The 17,001-nt window shown below is 44.4% G+C and overlaps 1 protein-coding gene across 19 annotated transcripts in view; it reads left to right on the top strand.

Annotated features, from left to right (window-relative positions):
- AAK1 (AP2 associated kinase 1) overlaps positions 1 to 17,001 on the top strand; it is a 150,699-nt gene that overhangs the window by 116,980 nt on the left and 16,718 nt on the right. For 12 of the 19 annotated variants that reach the window (XM_084766843.1, XM_084766833.1, XM_084766849.1 and 9 more), the window contains exons 14-17: positions 1,373 to 1,605; positions 2,694 to 2,851; positions 4,598 to 4,702; positions 7,884 to 7,979. In XM_084766843.1, coding sequence (XP_084622969.1) covers positions 1,373 to 1,605; positions 2,694 to 2,851; positions 4,598 to 4,702; positions 7,884 to 7,979 — 592 coding nt within the window. The remainder of the gene's footprint in view (positions 1 to 1,372; positions 1,606 to 2,693; positions 2,852 to 4,597; positions 4,703 to 7,883; positions 7,980 to 17,001) is intronic. The other 7 variants (XM_084766848.1, XM_084766837.1, XM_084766834.1 and 4 more) reach the window with 3 other exon arrangements.

The raw sequence follows: 17,001 nt of genomic DNA, 5'->3' as shown, positions 1-17,001 counted from the left end.
GTTTATTTTGAGACTAGGTCTCACTGTGTAGTCCAGGTTGGCTGGGAACTGGCTACATAGACGAGTTTGGCCTTGAATTCACAGAAATCTACCACCTGCCTCTGCCTCCCAAGCACTTATTAAAGGTCTGTGTCATCCACCATGATTTCTTGACTCTCCTGCCCCTTTCTAATCCTGTCTTTAGAGGAGACATTGTGATGCAGAAGAGCCCAGGCCATAGTCAGATTCTTGACCTGTTAGCCTTATTAGACTGAAGATCCTCTTCTCTCCCCTAAGTGAGGGTGCTGGGATTTGCTCTGCATGGTCTGTTCCACTTGTTTTTCTTTGATTCCCAATGTCTGTAAAACTTGCCCTGTAGGGTCACTGTGCAAGCAGTTGTGGGGATGGATCTTCTATATATTATTTGTTGTTCCTTGTCCAAAATACTTAGGACCAAAAAGTACCTGAGAGTTTGGCATTCTTGTATCCATAAAGAGATATTTTGAGGGTGAAATCCAAATCTACACACAGAAGTATAGTAGTGAAGTAATTGTTTATTATATTTTGCCTTTTGGCTATGACCTGCTTTATGAAGTCAGGTGTGGAGTTTTCCACATGTTGCATCGTGTCTGTGCTCAAAAGTGTCAGCTTTTGGAGCCTTAAATATTTCAGGTTTTCAGATTAGAAATAATCAGCTCTTGCTGTCTCGGTGATGTGGCTCAGTGATTCTTTGCTCACATGTCAGAGGAGGAAGATTGGAGCAAGCCAATCCCACTAAACCAGTGTTGTGCTTTTGCTCTGGGGTTGAAACAGAAAATAAGTTCTTGTGGGTCCATCCCATCAGTGAGATGAAGGCCTTCCACATCATAAAACAAGAGCTACTATGTTGCAGTCACACAGGGATCGTCTGACTCACTCTGCTCAGTATAGAAGGGAGTCCAGACTCTCTGCAGAAACTGATGTGCTCCAGAGCATCTTGGCTCGATTATGTCTTCTCTAGCTGTAAGAGAAGGTAGAATGTCTTCCTGAGGAGGCATCCCTAATGCGGTGCTTTTGTCCTCATCAGGACAAGGAGAAGGAGGGCCTTTAAGACACCGTCTAGGTCTTTAGTGCTGGAATGGCGTCTGTGGTCATGGCATCTGGTTGGCGTGTGTACTGAAGCTAATGTACAAAAACCAGGCAGTGCCTTGGTGGTGTCAGTCTCCATGGCGGTTCAGATGGGTTTGCCTTGGTTTTCTTCAATCCTCTATGAGCAAATAAGTTGTTATTATATACTTAGTTGTTGATTTGTTTTCTTTTCCATGTCCTCTGTGTGTGTGTGTGTGTGTGTGTGTGTGTGTGTGTGTGTGTGTGTGTGTGTTTGCTCATAATGAAGGTTTGCATTTCTCCCTAGCAGATTCAAGCCCCAGCAAGACAACAGCCAAAGGTTCAGACAACTCCACCTCCAACCATCCAAGGCCAGAAAGTTGGATCTCTCACTCCTCCATCATCCCCCAAAACTCAACGTGCTGGGCACAGGCGGATTCTTAGTGATGTAACCCACAGTGCAGTCTTTGGGGTTCCTGCCAGCAAATCAACCCAGCTGCTTCAGGCAGCTGCAGCTGAGGCCAGTCTCAATAAATCTAAGTATGTTTGTTCTCACCATGTGGGCAAATATGCTGTGGGTTACTACCGTGTGGTTCTTTTCATAAGCTCGTGGAAGTGTGGTAGCATGCATGTGCCTGTGCATGTTGTATTTAGTAAGAGACCATGAGCTTGTCCACAGTGTGTGCTCTAAACAGGTCATAAGACTTTCCAGTTTCCATTCTCCCATCTGTTCTGTGCTTTGTAGAGTGCATTCAAAACACTCTGACCAAGTCTACCTTTAGTGACAATTACACATTGGACACCTAGCACTGTCTACACAGGTGACATGGCTCACTCTGACCTTTGGAGCTGCTGCTTTCCCTCTCCCAAAAGGGACATGCTTTGATGCCTTAGATCTGTGTAAGCTGTTGCTCTTTCCGCTTATTTTGTCAAGGGTCTTTTTTTTTTTTAAGCACACATCACACTGTATTAGCATGAACTATTGTGTGTCTGTCCAACCTTCATGAACTAGGGAGGGTTGCTGGTTCTGTGCTTCACGTAAAGCCAATCTTTGTGACCACTGTTAAAGCAGTATAATTTTACACATTTAGCTTCCTTGAAACCATGCTTTCTAATGTTAAACATATTTAAGCCAAGAGAGACTGGAAGAAAAGTAGGTCATCTAGGCATACAAAGTAGTAGAAACTGTTTATTCCTTTTTTTTTTTTTTTTTTTTTGGTGATAGAGTGACTCTGCCATTGAGCAACATTCTGAACATGTAGTGATAGTTTAGTACCATACTAGATCCTGAAAAATCAGAGGCAGCCAAGACAGGCCTGGGATGCAGCCCCAACAGAGGTTAGCTGTGCTTGACACACAACCTTCCGGATAGGATGCTGTGAACCCTAGCCTGAAGTGCCTTACAAGAGACAAGGAAGCTACAGGAGTTCATGAGAGCTGAAGTGAAGGAGATGGCATTTGTAAAGACTAAACTTCTAAGTTTCTATGAGAAGTCCTTTAGGAAAACACTGTGGAAAATGATGGTTTGATTGAGAAAAGAGCTGGTACATAATAAAGAGAAAATAGTTTGGGCCCTGCTGTTTTGTTTAATTTTCTTTCCCTCACCCTTGTGGTGCCAACCTTCCCAGGTCTGCCACCACTACTCCTTCAGGCTCTCCACGGACCTCGCAGCAGAATGTCTCTAATGCTTCAGATGGCTCCACGTGGAATCCTTTTGATGATGACAACTTCTCCAAACTCACAGCTGAAGAGCTGCTGAACAAGGACTTCGCCAAGCTTGGGGAAGGTGAGCAAGCCGAGGCTGTTCTGTGCTTAGTTGTAAGCCAGCTGAGAGCACTCCTGAACATGTCCCCGTCTTAGCTGGAGAGGGACGTGTTTGGGAAAGGTCAGCACAGACCTGTCTTGAAAGGGTTGGTTTTGGGGTTTGCAGACTGTGTTTCATTTTTGCCAGAGCACCGTTTTCCCCCCAAAATGCTGACCGACTGTGAGAGGCCGCAGGGAGTGTGTGAGTGTAAGAGGAGAACCTCTGAGAAGCCGTAGTGGAGAGAGTGGGAGGACTGCACTGAGCTAGTGACTGCTTGGGGAGGTGTGGATGCCATAGTCAGCCTAGTGGGCTTGCCCTAGAAGTAGTAGGTGAGGGTGTGCCTGCAGGGAGACGGGTCCTGATCATAGGCCTGGGTTGTTAGTGACTGACCTTAGAAAGGAGATGCTTTCAACAAAAGACAAGGTTCTATCCAAAATATCTATAGCCTAATTTGGAAGGCAGGCCCCAAACATCCACATAGACCCAGGCGAACATACACATACCACACAGACACCTGCAAGATCTCTCCAGTGTTCAGTTGGAGTAGAATACCTTTCATGTATTCAGAACACAGAGCAAAATAACGATGAGAACCAAAGATGTGAAGTGTTTTACCTGACGGCAGCGGTTCTCAACCCTTTGGGGGTCAAGCAGCCCTTCACAGGGGTTGCATATCAGATATCCTGCATATCAGCTATTTACAGTTTATAACATCAGCAAGATTACAGTTATGAATAAAGTAGCAATGAAAATAATTTTATGGCTGGGGGCGTTCAGCACAACATGAGGAACTATATTAAAGTGTCACAGGGTTTGGAAGGTTGGGAACCACTGCAATACAGCAGTGTTTAATAAATACTTTTGTACCACTTAATTTTATTTCATTTTGAGACAGTCTCACTCTGCAGCCCTGATTGGTCTGGAACTCCCAATGTAGACAAGGCTGGCCTTAACTTCAGAGATCCACTTGCCTCTCTGCCTTCTGAGTGCTGGAATTAAAATTGTGAACCACCATGCCTGACTAGCTTAGCCTTTTTAAAAAGAAGGCAGGGCACAGCATTTGACTTTCTTTGACAAGTCATTTTCACTGTTATTTTTGCTACTTCTTATTCTGTGCTGTAAACAGAAATTTCTTCCTGCATTATTGAAAATCAGTATGTTTGCGTCTAATTAATGAGCCCTTGATTTTATTTTTAGATTATGTGTATGTGCATGTATCCATATGTAGCTCTATGCCTATGAGTATAGGCCCTTGGAAGCCAGTTGTGTCAGAGCCCCTGGATCTTGAGTTATAGGCAGTTGTGTCTGCCTCATATAGGTGCTGGGAATTGAGCTTTGGTACCCTAGAAGCACAGTAGTGTGAACCATCTCATCGCCCCAGCCCTGCCCCAGAGGGTTGCTTTTTGTTTTGTTTTGTTTAATGCATCTACTTTTAATTTCCTGTCTGCATTGCTGATGTTCACTGTCAGCTTCCATGTGGCCCTGCTGTTGGTATACCTCCCTTCATAGCATCTCACCCCTCCTCTGCCTTTCCACCTCAGTTCTCAAGCTGCTACCGGCTTGGGAAACGGTCTTTGAGCTTTGGCAGACAAGGATTTTTTGGGTAGTAAAAATGTTGCCATAAGTGTGATAAGAAGAGCCAAATCAGAGGGTGTTCTTCACCTCGCTGTGTGTCGGTGCATGCCAGGGTTCAGAGAGGATGAGCTGAGTGGTGTTTTGTCCCTCTAGGAAAGCTTCCTGAGAAGCTTAGTGGCTCTGCAGAGAGTTTGATCCCAAGCTTCCAGCCAACGCAAGGAGATGCCTTTGCTACTTCCTCGTTTTCTGCTGGAACCGGTGAGTATGACACATGCCTGAGACACTGCTCACCGCTGTTAGCTTCAGGTTCCCACTCCCTGGATAGCTCTAGCGCACAGAGAACCCAGTTTCTGGTGGTTCGCTCAATAGTTGCCCTGTCTGAAAACATTGAAGGACCATCTAGAAGCACTTTGAACTCAAATGGCGGAGTGCTCTGGAATACACGTGAGTTGTTCTCCTTAGTTCAGGATGTGTCACGCAGATATTTCTAATTTAAGAATAAGTGCTCTGGCAAGGTTTTGTCATTGCTTAGGGCCTTTCGGATGACTTGAAGGATTCTAAGAATGAGATACTATCTCATACTTGGCATTCTACTAATAAGTATGTACATGGGCATTTTTTAAATTAAAGCAATAAGAGACTTGTTTCCCCAATTATTAGTAAAAATTATCTATAGCTATTATATAAAAGTTAAAGGTTTGTATAGAAACAGGTCCAAATCACCCCTGATTTCATCACCTAGACATAGCAATGTGACTCCATCTTGGATGTATATCTTAGTCACTGTCCTATGAAGAGACACCGTGACCAAGGCAACTCTTACAAAAGGAGTTGTTTAACTGGAGGCTTGCTTATAGTTCTAGAGGGGTAGCCCGTGGTCACCGAGTCAGGAAGCAGACAAGGCACATAGCTGAGAGCTCTGCATCCTGATCTGCAGGCGGAGAGGGAAACACTGGGCCTGACGTGGGCTTGTGAAACTTCACCACCAATGATATACCTTCTCCAACAAGGCCGCACTTCTTGATCCTTCCCAAGCAGTTGTACTAACTGGGGACCAATTATTCAAATATATAAGCCTATGGGAGCCATTCTCAGTCATACCCCACAATGTAAAGGCTACATTTAAATTTTTTTAGGGTCACAGACATCTTTTTGAATCCAGTGAAACTTACAGATATTCCTCACTAAAATAAATGTGATCACTATTTTGTACAATTTTAGGTTTTAGTTTGAGATTGTGGTGCTATAATATCCATCTTTATATTTTAGATCCTTTTTCCCCCCATTTAATAAATTTAGTATGAGCTAGTGAGATGGCCCAGTAGATAAAGGCACTTAAGACCAAGCATAGCCATCTGAGCTTGAGCCCCAGAACCCACGTGGTGGTAGGTGCCTCCTAAGCCCCTGCACCTTCGCTGCACTTTGCTGTGCTGGGCTACCTGGCTGAGGCTCCCACTGCAGTTCCATGTACGTTCTGTCACTTTAAGGCCCCGATACTGTAGTCTCTGCCTGCTACCACTGCCTCCTACGGATCTGTCCTGGCTAGGATGGGCTCCTGCTATCCTGAGGAAGGGCCAAATGTGCCTTTGCTCGCACACAGGGCTGAAGGTCTAGATTCCTTCATTTTGGTGGTCTCTGCAGTAGAAGTCGGCACCAGCTATATTCAGAACCACAGTGTGAGTGAAGGAGCCAGGTCCAGGGAACAGGGCTGTTGCTAGCTCATCTAATGATGCCACCTTTGCCTTTCACATTATTGTACATTGGACTATCCCTTTTTGCCCCTGAGGAGCTGGCATTGGGTAGGACATAGGTGTGGCTGTTATGACAGTGATGGAATCTGTCAGAGGACCATAAGATACTGGAGAATGGGGAGAGGGCAAGAAGCTGGGGGACCAAGCTCTCAGAGGGAAGTAAACTGTGAAGGAAGAACCAAGTCAAGGCAACTGCTGTCAGAAGAGATGAGTCAGGGTGAATGGAGTAAGGGCAAAGGTGTCCCCTGTAGCTGGCAAGATGGCGCAGCACCCATAGGTGCTCGCTGTGCAAGCCTGGCAGCTGAGTTCCACCCCTGGAACCTGAAGGTGGAAGGAGAGAACCTGCTGCACGCACAGTACTATGCATAAATGCCTGCACGTCTATCAGGCACATGTGCTGTACACACATGCCTCCACAGACACATCACATATACATGGATACCACCCCCACATACACACTATACATATGTCATAATAAATAAAAGAAACAGTAAAGAGGGGTGTATGGCAAGGTGGGTCAGTAGGTAAAGGGCACTTGCTACCAAATGTAAGTTGATCGCTAGAAACAGATGATGGAAACAGAGAGCCAACTCCTGCAAGTGTCCTTATCTCCACATGCAAATCAAGGGAAAAACGATTCTTTAAGAAGAAGCACCCCCTCTTCACAGCCTCCACAGCATCCACAGGGAAGCTAGTGTGCAGCTCAGTCTCCTTTCCATTCAGTCCAGGGCCTGGCCGATGAAGTAGGCCACCCACACTGAGGGTGGGTCTTACCACCTCAGTTATACAACTAAGATATTCCTTCACAGACATTTTTTGACACCTATCTCCAGGTGATTCTGGATTATGTCAAGATGACAACTAACTGTAACCTCTGCAGAGCTCTGGAAGACATCCCAGATCCAACTCTAGAAGGGTGCAAGTGAAGACTACATAGTTCAGGTTACAGTGATGTGTAGCATGGCTGATGCTATGCTGCTCTGACCTGAAGTGTGCTTATTGCGGAAGCTGGGTACAGGGCTCACACTCTGCCTGCAGCAACTTCCTTTGAGTCTGCACACTTTCCTATTTTCTTTGTTTTTGTTTTGTTTTAGACAAAGTGTCACTGTGTACACAGACCAGTCTGGCTTCAACTCCTTATCTCCCTGCCGCAGCTTCTAGAGTGCTAGGAGTGTAGTAGTACATCACCATACCTGACTTTCACATTTAAAAAATCAAGTAGAAATCAAAATGAGATTTTAATTAACAACCAAACTGGGTACTAAAATGAGATGTAAAAAATGTTAAGGTAGAAACCAAGAGGTCCATGTCCTGATGTTTGTTTGTAGGCAGAGCACTGGCTACTTTCTCAGTTTGAGTCCTTGTCTTCGCTGAAAAAAAAAAAAAAGAACCTAGGAGTAGAAATGTCCAGGCCTCTAAAGGCTTAAGCCATGATATGCTATGAGATACTTAGGTTTCTGGACCTATAGTTGCCCGGTGGAACTTGAATAACAGGAGTATCGGGTAAGAACTGGAGGCCAGGCCGGACCTGTCCCATAGCCCTGCATGGCACCGTTAGACTCAGTAAGACTCAGTGCCTTCAGGACGTGCATATGCTGAGATACACAGGAAAATCCATGAACAGTTCCTTGATGTCTTCTGCTTCTCTCATTTTTCTCTCCTGATCTTTCCTCTACAACTAACTCCAGCTGAAAAAAGGAAGGGTGGTCAGGCTGTGGACTCTGGCATCCCACTCCTGAGTGTGTCTGACCCTTTCATTCCTCTTCAAGTACCTGATGCTCCAGGTAGGTACCTAGGACTCATTTTAAGTTAGCAGCCTGAGTCCTGTATCCCAGGGTCTCCCGGGCCTCTGGAGAGCTCGGCTTTAAGCTCTGGTTGACAAGAACCTGAATTCCAAGCCCTGATAGTTGGGTGCTGTTGTATATTTTAAGTTTCTTATAAGACAGACAAACTTATTTTGGAGGGTACTAACTCTTCTAAAGAGGATAAATCACTTCAGGTTGTACCACTTGTGTTCTGAACCATAGTAATGTTTTTTTTTTCATTGTTTAATAAAAGTATTGTTAGCATGTTTGGGGGGGTGAGAACCAAGGTCTCATTGAGGCTGAGGTGATCTCTACCTTGCTGTATAGACAAGGATGACCTTTAACTAGTGATCTTCCTGCCTTTACCTCCCAAGTGCCTAGATTACAAGCAAATACCACCACATCTGGTTTGTTTTTTATTCTTCATTATATTTAAGATAAGTTGGAGGCCTATGTATTAGAACATAGTCCAATATTATAATATGGTAATAGAAGCCATAAGCAAATGATAAAGAGAATGGGTGTGATGTTGGAGCTGTGGGTGACCCATCTGGTTCTGTTTGCTGTCAGTACTTTATTACTTTATAATATAATAATACATAATGAAAGGTGATAGGAAATATGAGTCAGGAGACCTAGGGTTCTTCTAGTTCCTGCCACTAGTTGAACCCTCTGGGCTAGACTGTTCATCAGGAAGGAAGTGGCTGGGGGAGCTCTAGTGTCCTGCCTGTGTGCCCTCTTACTGACTCTTAGGAAGCAGCTAGAGAGCCAAGCTGCTTAGTTCCCAGTGGGATGGCTTGAAATGATGAGTATAAGCACTCATCTGGACTTGGTAGATGCTAAAGGCTGCTTCCTATTTCCTTCCTAATATTTTTGGGGTGGGGGTGGGGAAGGCAGGGTTGTAAGTTGTGTGAGGTGTCCTTTTGTGGAAAAACAACTGCATCCCACTCCTTAGAAGCATCTGGCAGTTGTTTTGCTTCAGTTTCTCCCAGTTCTTACACCTTCCAAGTCTTGACCTTGAGCTCACAGAATCAGTTTATTTTTTTCTTTTCTCCCAAAAGTCAAAGGTCTTTGATTGAACGCTTCAAGTTAGGGGGCAGCAGGAGGGTTGGAGAGAGAGCTCTGTGGCTAAGTGCACTCGCTGCTCTTCCAGAGGACACCCAGCACCCATTGCCTGTGACATCAGATCCAGGGATCCAGTGCCCTCTTTTGGCCTCCTTGGGCACTCACAGACATGTGGCATGTACCCACCCAGACACACATTCTACATACATATGGATAAGGATAATAACTAGGATTGGAAGGAAGTTGCTGTTCAGTTCACATCTTTCTCTTATGGGACAAACTACTGCTGGGGTGCAGATACAGTTTTTGTTCTTCAGTGATGTTTGCCTGCCCCGGGAAAGTATGGGTAATAGCAGTACTTGCCTGGCCTAGCTGCAGCTCAGATGCATCTGAAATCACTGAAGGGTGATTCTTTAGAAGTTGGTTAATGAAAGGGGTTAGTTAGATCTCATTTCTTTTCTTTCAGTGTGCTTGACCATGCCTAGATGAATCCATTTTGAGCAGTTAGAAAGACAGACACTTTTCCTTTTTGCTGTGGTTGGCATGGCATGAGACAAGGGCAAAGGTTATAGAGACATTCTTCCCCTGGTGTACACTAAAATCCAGAGCCTACAGAAACTAGTTTTTTTGTCCAGGATTGCACAGCCAGGAACATATAATGGTAGTCTAGGAAATTCCAGAAGATTCTAAAGATGCCTATCTCTTCATTCTCCATACTTCTTTTCATTCTGGAAGAGTTTTAGTGGTGTTTACTCTCATACCAAGTGTCTGAGTTAGAGTTTCTAGTGCTGTGAAGAGACACCATGACCACAGCAACTCTTACAAAGCAAAGCATTCATTTGGAGCTGGCTTACAGTTCAGAGATTTGGTCCATCATCAACATACCAGGAAGCATGGCAGCATGCAGGAAGACATGGTGCTAGAGAGGTAGTGGACAGTTTTGCAGCTGGATTGGCAGGCAGCAGGAAGAGAGAGCCATACTGGGCCTGGCTTGAGCTTCTGACACCTCAAAGCCCACCCTCAGTGACTCACTTCCTGCAACAGGCCACACCTACTCCAACAAGGCCACACTTCTTAATAGTGCCACTTTCATGGGCCCATGGGGGCCATTGTCATTCAAACCACCACACCAAGTAAGCTATGATCTCTCTTGGTTTTTAATGAAAAATCTATTCATATGAGACATTTTAATAGAGAAATTCAGGATTTGAGGTTTTTTTATCTGTTTGATCAACCTCATCTGCTAAATATGTAGAAAGAATTCCTACAGCACTTAATACAAAGCCTTTTTGAGTGATCTCAGGTCTGTCAGTCTGAGTGGAGGTGGTAGTGATGTCAATCAGGTCCTTCCCTGTGACCCATCAAGTGGGACCTTCCTCTTCCTGCCAAGTCCCCAAGTCACAGGCATTGCTTTTGCCCTTGGGCTTTGTAACTTGAGATCAGTAAAACCTTCAACTGGAGAAGTCAGTTAGCAGGGTACACCAGTAGGTTTGAGCTTAGAAAGCCTGCGTTGTCACCAGGTGGTACTAGATGACTGTCATCTGATGACATGAACTCTGATCACTTGAGCGGGGAACTTGGCACAGTAACACTTTCCTCTGGAAATAAGGAAACTGTCTATTGAAACTGTATTTGGGATTGCTGCATGACTTTAACTTACTGTAATGATGGGAAAATGCTACCATCCTCAGGTATAGGTCTGTTTTCCTGACTGTGAGCCTAGTCATGAAGTCATTTTTCTCTTGCTTGCTTGCTTGTGTAACCTTTAACCTTCACTCAACTGAGAACCACTGAAATAGATTTCCTAGTTATGGACTGTCAGGCTATAGGTGAAGGGGCATTGGAGAATTGTGGTTTGCTTAGTATAGGCCCTCTTTTATTTCTCAAAGCACCATAAAACAAGTTTTAGGAGTCCAGCATATTGAAGAGTCCCAGTCACCTGTGAGTCCACCCAGCTGTCACGCAGCTAGTGAGCATGATGGAGCCTCATGGGTGTGTGCTACCACTCTCCGTCGTTCTGCCCTCTATGAGGCAAGGTCTATGTGTAGATAGCACCTAAGTTCAAAATACCATCGAATAGACAGAATTTTTTTTCTGAAAATAGGTGAATAGATTTCTTAATTAGTTGTTTTTCATCATTTTACTTTACATTTAGGTAAAATTTTCCAGTTTTTTTAGTGTACAGTCCAGTGACATTAAGTACATTTACATTTTTTGGCCATCCCCTCACATTCTTTTTCTGCTTGAAAGACTGAGAGCCTGTGCCCCTGAGCAGTGATTCATCCCCCTGCAGCACACCACTCCGCTTTCTGTTGATGGAGTTGACTGCTCCAGGAGCCCCTCATAAGGAGACTCCTACAGTGTTTCAACTTCTGTGGACTGCCTGTTTCACTTTGCACAATCATAGTTGTTCATTTTATTTTTAAGTTAAGATTTTTAAAAATTAATTATCCACTGTATAGAAGGACACGTGCTGCTTGTCCAGTTTTCTTGATGGAAACTTGGGCTGTGAACACAGGGCAGGTATCTCCTTGCAACTGTGCTTTTTTTCTTTTTGCCAGGGCATATGGTAAGTCTGTTTTTAAGCTTTGAGAAACTGTCACACTGTCTTTCAAAGAGACTGTGCCATTCTTTTTACTTCCCTGCAGTACACAAGGGTTTGGGAAAACAATTCTGATAGTACCTCTTCAGCTCTGAGCTCTTGATATCAGAGTTCTGCATGACTAGAGGAGCCCACGTTAGCAGCCCATAAGTGCTACTTCATGGCGTTGGAGGGCTCTTGGCTGTGTGCCCTCCATCATCTCCTGAAGAGACAAGCAAGAGGTGCTGAGTATCAGACTCTCCCCTTCTGGCCTGACCTCGTCTTCATTGCCAGCTCCTGCCTTGTGATACGGAAAAGTTCAAGATCGTTCATCATTAAGTGCCTTGTTTTAGACACCGTGTCTTCCAATAGTTGGAGTTCTCTAGCGTGGAGTGAGAATGGGGCGTGGTGCTTGCTCTGATGCTCACTTGAAGATGCTGCGGCAGCTTACTGTCTGTTGTCTCACCAACTATTTACAGTGGCTAGACTTGTTTTTCTATTTTTATATTAGTTTTGGCTTTTTGAGACATTTTCTGTAACCTAAGCTGGCCTTGAATTTTTATTCCTCCTGCCTCTACTTCCCAAGTGCTGGGCCTGTGGGCATGCATCACCATGCCTGGCTTTGTTTTTAATCTTGACGATAGTAATCACATTTATTTACTGGGTTCAGCATGACATTTCAGTTCATTTACACAGAGTATAATGATTGCATCAGAGTAATTGGTGTTTCTTTCACTCCATAGAACGACTGAAATTTAAAAACAGCATTTTTCATTATAAGTCTTACAAGGCTTGTTTGCCCTGACAAGTCACACATTTCAAAAGCCAAGAGCTGTATGTATTAATTGCTTTCTCGTGGCTGTGATTAAAAACATCATGACCAAAGCAACGTACAGAAGAACGAGCTTATGGTTGGACTTGTGGTTCCAGAGGATGAGAGTGTGTCACTATTACGGCAGGGGAGCATGGCAGGATGCAGGCACGGCAACTAGAGCTAGAAGCGGAGAGAGCTGGGGACTCACACTTGAAACCAGATAGAAAGCAGAGAGAGTGAACTCAAAGGGCAAGAGTCTTTGCGTGGGGGGGGGGAGATGTTTTCGAGACGGGGTTTCTTTGTGTAGCCTTGGCTGTCCTGGACTCGCTTTGTAGACCAGGCTGGCGTGGAACTCACGGCGATCCACCTGCCTCTGCCTCCCGATTGCTGGGATTACAGGCATGTGCTATCATGCCTGGCTGGCAAGAGTCTTTTGAAGCCTTCAAGGCCATCCCTAGTGACATGCTTCCTCCAGCAGGGGAGCCCCTCCTAAGTATGCCCAAACAGCTACCAGCTGGGGACCAAGTATGCAAATGCTGGCGATTATGGGAGACAACACATTCAAACTACTATACTGTAGCAGCCACATCGCTTGTTTTTAGCTGCGATGCATAACAAACTATCCTTTGAGCACATTGGTAGATCGTGTGTTCTGATCCTCGGGTTTGTATTGCAGCAGTCAGAATCTTCCTTTGACGCGGACTCACATGTAGCCCTCCCTGGCCTGGAGCTCTTCAAATCCACACTGCAGTGCCCCTGCCTCTGCCTCTGCCTCTCAAATGCTAGAGTCACAGGTATGCACTGCCACACCAGCTTCCTTTTGTTTTTCAAAAGGGGCAAGATTACAAATTGTAAGCTACCCCAGCCTCACGTCAGAGAGCCATCTTTGTCATGTAACTTAGACAGGTTTGTGAAAGGTTTATTTCCTTCTTGTGTTGTGAGGGTCCCAGTTGCCTGAGTGAGGACCCTCCCTCGTAGTGGGGATCCTGGGCAGGCAGAGGCTGTCTGTGCACAGCACCACCTTGTACAGAAGGTGGTCTCATATGAGCTTTTCTGCCTGGTATTGCTCTACCCCTCCCAACTCCCACATTCTAGCATCCAAGTATTGCCCAACAGCAGTGACCATGCAAATTAGCTGTGTGAATAGCCTGCATTTCCAGGTGTGGTCAGAAAACATGCCTTCCAAAAAGGAGCAGTTTGCCCCATCCTCCCCCTTTTCTGTTTCATCAAAAAACCCAAATACACACCTTTTGTTTGGTTGGTTGGCTGGTTTTTGGTTTTTGAGACAAAGTTTCCCTGTGTAGTTCTGGCTGTCCTGGAACTTGCCTTGTGGTCCAGGCTGGCCTCAAACTGAGAGATCCACCTGCTTCTGCCTCCTGAGTGCTGGGATTAAAGGCATGCACCACCACACCCAGCCACATTTTTTTTTCACATATACTTTTTGGGTGGAGGTAAGGGGCACTGTGCCGTGGTGCTTATGTGGAGGTCAAAGGACAGCATAAAGGAGTCAGTTTTCTCATTCCATCTTGTGGTTTGTCATCATACCTGAAGACAGGTGCTTTTGCCTTCAGAGTCCTCTCACCAGCCCAAATTACATTTTTAAAAATGGAAAGGTTTTTTTGGTGGTGGTGGGAGCAGGGAGCGGCAGGGCTAAACCCCAAACTAGTGTTCAGAATAAAGGAATGTTCATTTTTTTCTGGAAACCATCAGTTTTAACCAGTATTATGAAAGATATTTTCAATATAATTTTCTAAAATAAAATGCTTTGTACAGTACAAGACTGATGACAGTGCCTTTGATCTTTGCTAGTTTTCTGTGTTTTTCACATCCTCTGCTTCAAGAAGCTCATTTTATTCTTTAATCAGGTACAAACAAGAAGTGTAATTACATTGTCATGTAATTCAGAGACATCTGTGTCTTCATTCTCTATAACAGATCTGCTTCACGTTTTTTAAAGTCTTTTTTCTGCCATGTAGTCTTCATCTTGCTGTGCCTCTGCAGTGGAGTCTTCCGCTTGATTGGAGCAAGTTAGCGCCTGTCATGGTATCTGAAGTTGACTCCTGTCTGTAGTCAATGTCTGTTTATTGCTTCCTTCAGTTTCCATTGGCCTAGAACACTGTGAATCCAGTAAAATGTTTTATGTGTGTTCTTGAACTTGAAGCAGTTTCCCTTTTCTCAAACAAACATTTTAACTTTATTTTATCTGAGCAAGGCAGAATTTATGTGGCCATAATCTTCCTGTAATAGAAGTGCAGCTCTAAATTCCCTTCTTCCTGTGACCCATTACTTGGTTTCAGGTTAATGTTCTACCATTACTAGGTTGAAGATAAGTAGAGGGTTAGTGGTGTCTCCGACTAAAGGAATGGCTAAGGTTGTCTTGTGTGTATACTGTCCCGCTTTGCAGTACTCAGTGTAGCAAATGTGGATTCTGACATCTTTTTATTTCTTTGCCCCAAATGTCAGCAGTGATCCATCTTTAGGCTTAAGAGAATCTCCTGAGATAAAGCTGTAGCCAAAATCTAACACCAGAAGTCTGATGGGAGTAGTCAGTGGAGGGTGTCCCCAGGATATTAGGTCCTGCCACTCACCCCTAAAAAGCCAAACAAAAGTAGTGGTGAAAGACAGGAAAGGCTTTTAGTCACTGAGGCCTTGCTGGGAGGTGGAGGTTGGGTTTCCGAGTCAAGCATCAGGACATTGGCATGAGCCTCTTAAGCCTAGACAGGAAACACTGGGGTGGGGTAAGAATGTGTCTAGCTAGAAGGCTTGTCCAGACAGTAGTCTGACTGCTCACTGTCTCTAGTACTTGGAGGGCAGTCTGGTTCCCATGAAGTGATTGTTCCTGCTGGGGTGGGATGAGCAGCAGCCTCAGCTATGGGGTGATTGCTCCCACTTAGGAGTGATCTATCTCAGCATGGGACAATCTCAGTTTCTGGACTCCACAGGACAATGAATGGAGAATACTAGAGGCTTTTTCAAGGATTTGAACAGGACTTTGTAAAAGCTGATGTTAAAACACCTTAACTACCCTTATATCTGGCCTCAGCTCTGAAGCAGGATGAGGGAGGGAGGTAAGTTTAAGGAATTTAGGGCTAATCAACCTTGTCTCACTAATTTTAGACACTCATTCAGTGATTAGTAGCTTATGTTTAGAGGTGAGAAGACTCTGACCCAAATTAAATAGAAGCAAAGATTCTGGGCTTTTAGCTCACTTAATATTCAAGTGAGGGACACCCAAGTGCCTGTTCTGCTGCCAAGGTAAGTCAGCGTCTTGTGTGCTTCAGGTGCACAGGCAGCAGGCAAGTGGTGCAGGTGTCTTACCTGGGGCTGAATTGGTTTTCTTAATGAATTATAAGTTGTTTCAAAGTGAAAATTTAAATTAAAATAGGTTGAAATGTAAATCCAGTAAGGACAGTGGATACATACCTGTGCAAATGTTAGCAAAGGAGTAATAGAAGAGCCAAGTGTACGTCAGCTGAGCTGGGGATTGGGCCACAGTTGGCACATCCACACTCTGAAACGCATGGTAGGCGGCAACGTGGTAGACTGCCAAGTTTTGTGCTAAGAGAGGGAACTCCATCTGAGTGAGGCTGCATGCCTCTATTTTCAACACTCGGGAGGCAGCCAGAAAGATCTCTGGGTTTGAGGCTGGCCTGGTCTACATAGCAAGCTCTAGGCCAGCCAGGACTGCATTAAAAAGACCCTTTCTTTTAAAACCAAAAATAAATAGATAGATAGATAAAACAATAAAAAATAAAATGGAAAATCTGGAGCTTGGAATTTAGCTCACTAGGTAGAGTGCTCGCTTAGCATGTTCAAGGTTCTGGTTTCAGTCTTGAGCCTATAATCCCAGCACTAACAAGGTAGAGGCAGGAGAATTAAAGGTTTGATGTCATCATTGGCTACATAGCAAATTTAAGGCCAGCCTGGGTTATTGAGACCATGTATTTTTAAAAGGAGGACGGGGTTGGGAATCTAGAAAAGGCAAAACAATATAGACAAAAAACAGGCCTATTGTTGCCAGTGCCTGTGGGGAAAAGGAAGCATTTACTTGTAAGGGGCACATGCATTTGAAAGTTGGAAGCAGTCTATAGCATTACTTTAGTGGTGATTGTATGAATGTATAAATTTGTCAACAGTCACCACACTGCACACATTTAAAACTGGCGATGGTTATCATGTAAGTGCTTCAGATAAAACCAAGGGTGAACAGACCCAGTGACCTCACCTTGAGTTTATTTCACCTGGGGAAGTAACTTTTAAATCTTCTCATGTCTTGGAAGGCATACTTTTTAAAATTACATTTATTGGTTTACATATTTATTTTGTGTTGTATGTATGTGAGTGCGTATATGGAAGGCAGAGGATTGCTTGTAGGAATTTGTCCTCTCCTTCCACTGGCTAGCTCCCTGGAATTGAACTCAGTTTTTTCATGCATGGTGGCAAACACCTTTACCCACTGAACCAACCCTGGAAAAGCATATTGTTAACATGATATTAATGGCCTTTGTTTTTATGGTGAGTCTTTAAAGTGAGGATGTCTA

Source organism: Acomys minous (assembly GCF_964271855.1).
Source record: "Acomys minous genome assembly, chromosome: 17".
NCBI classification, from domain to species: domain Eukaryota; kingdom Metazoa; phylum Chordata; class Mammalia; order Rodentia; family Muridae; genus Acomys; species Acomys minous.
This window is presented reverse-complemented; position numbering and strand designations above follow the sequence as displayed.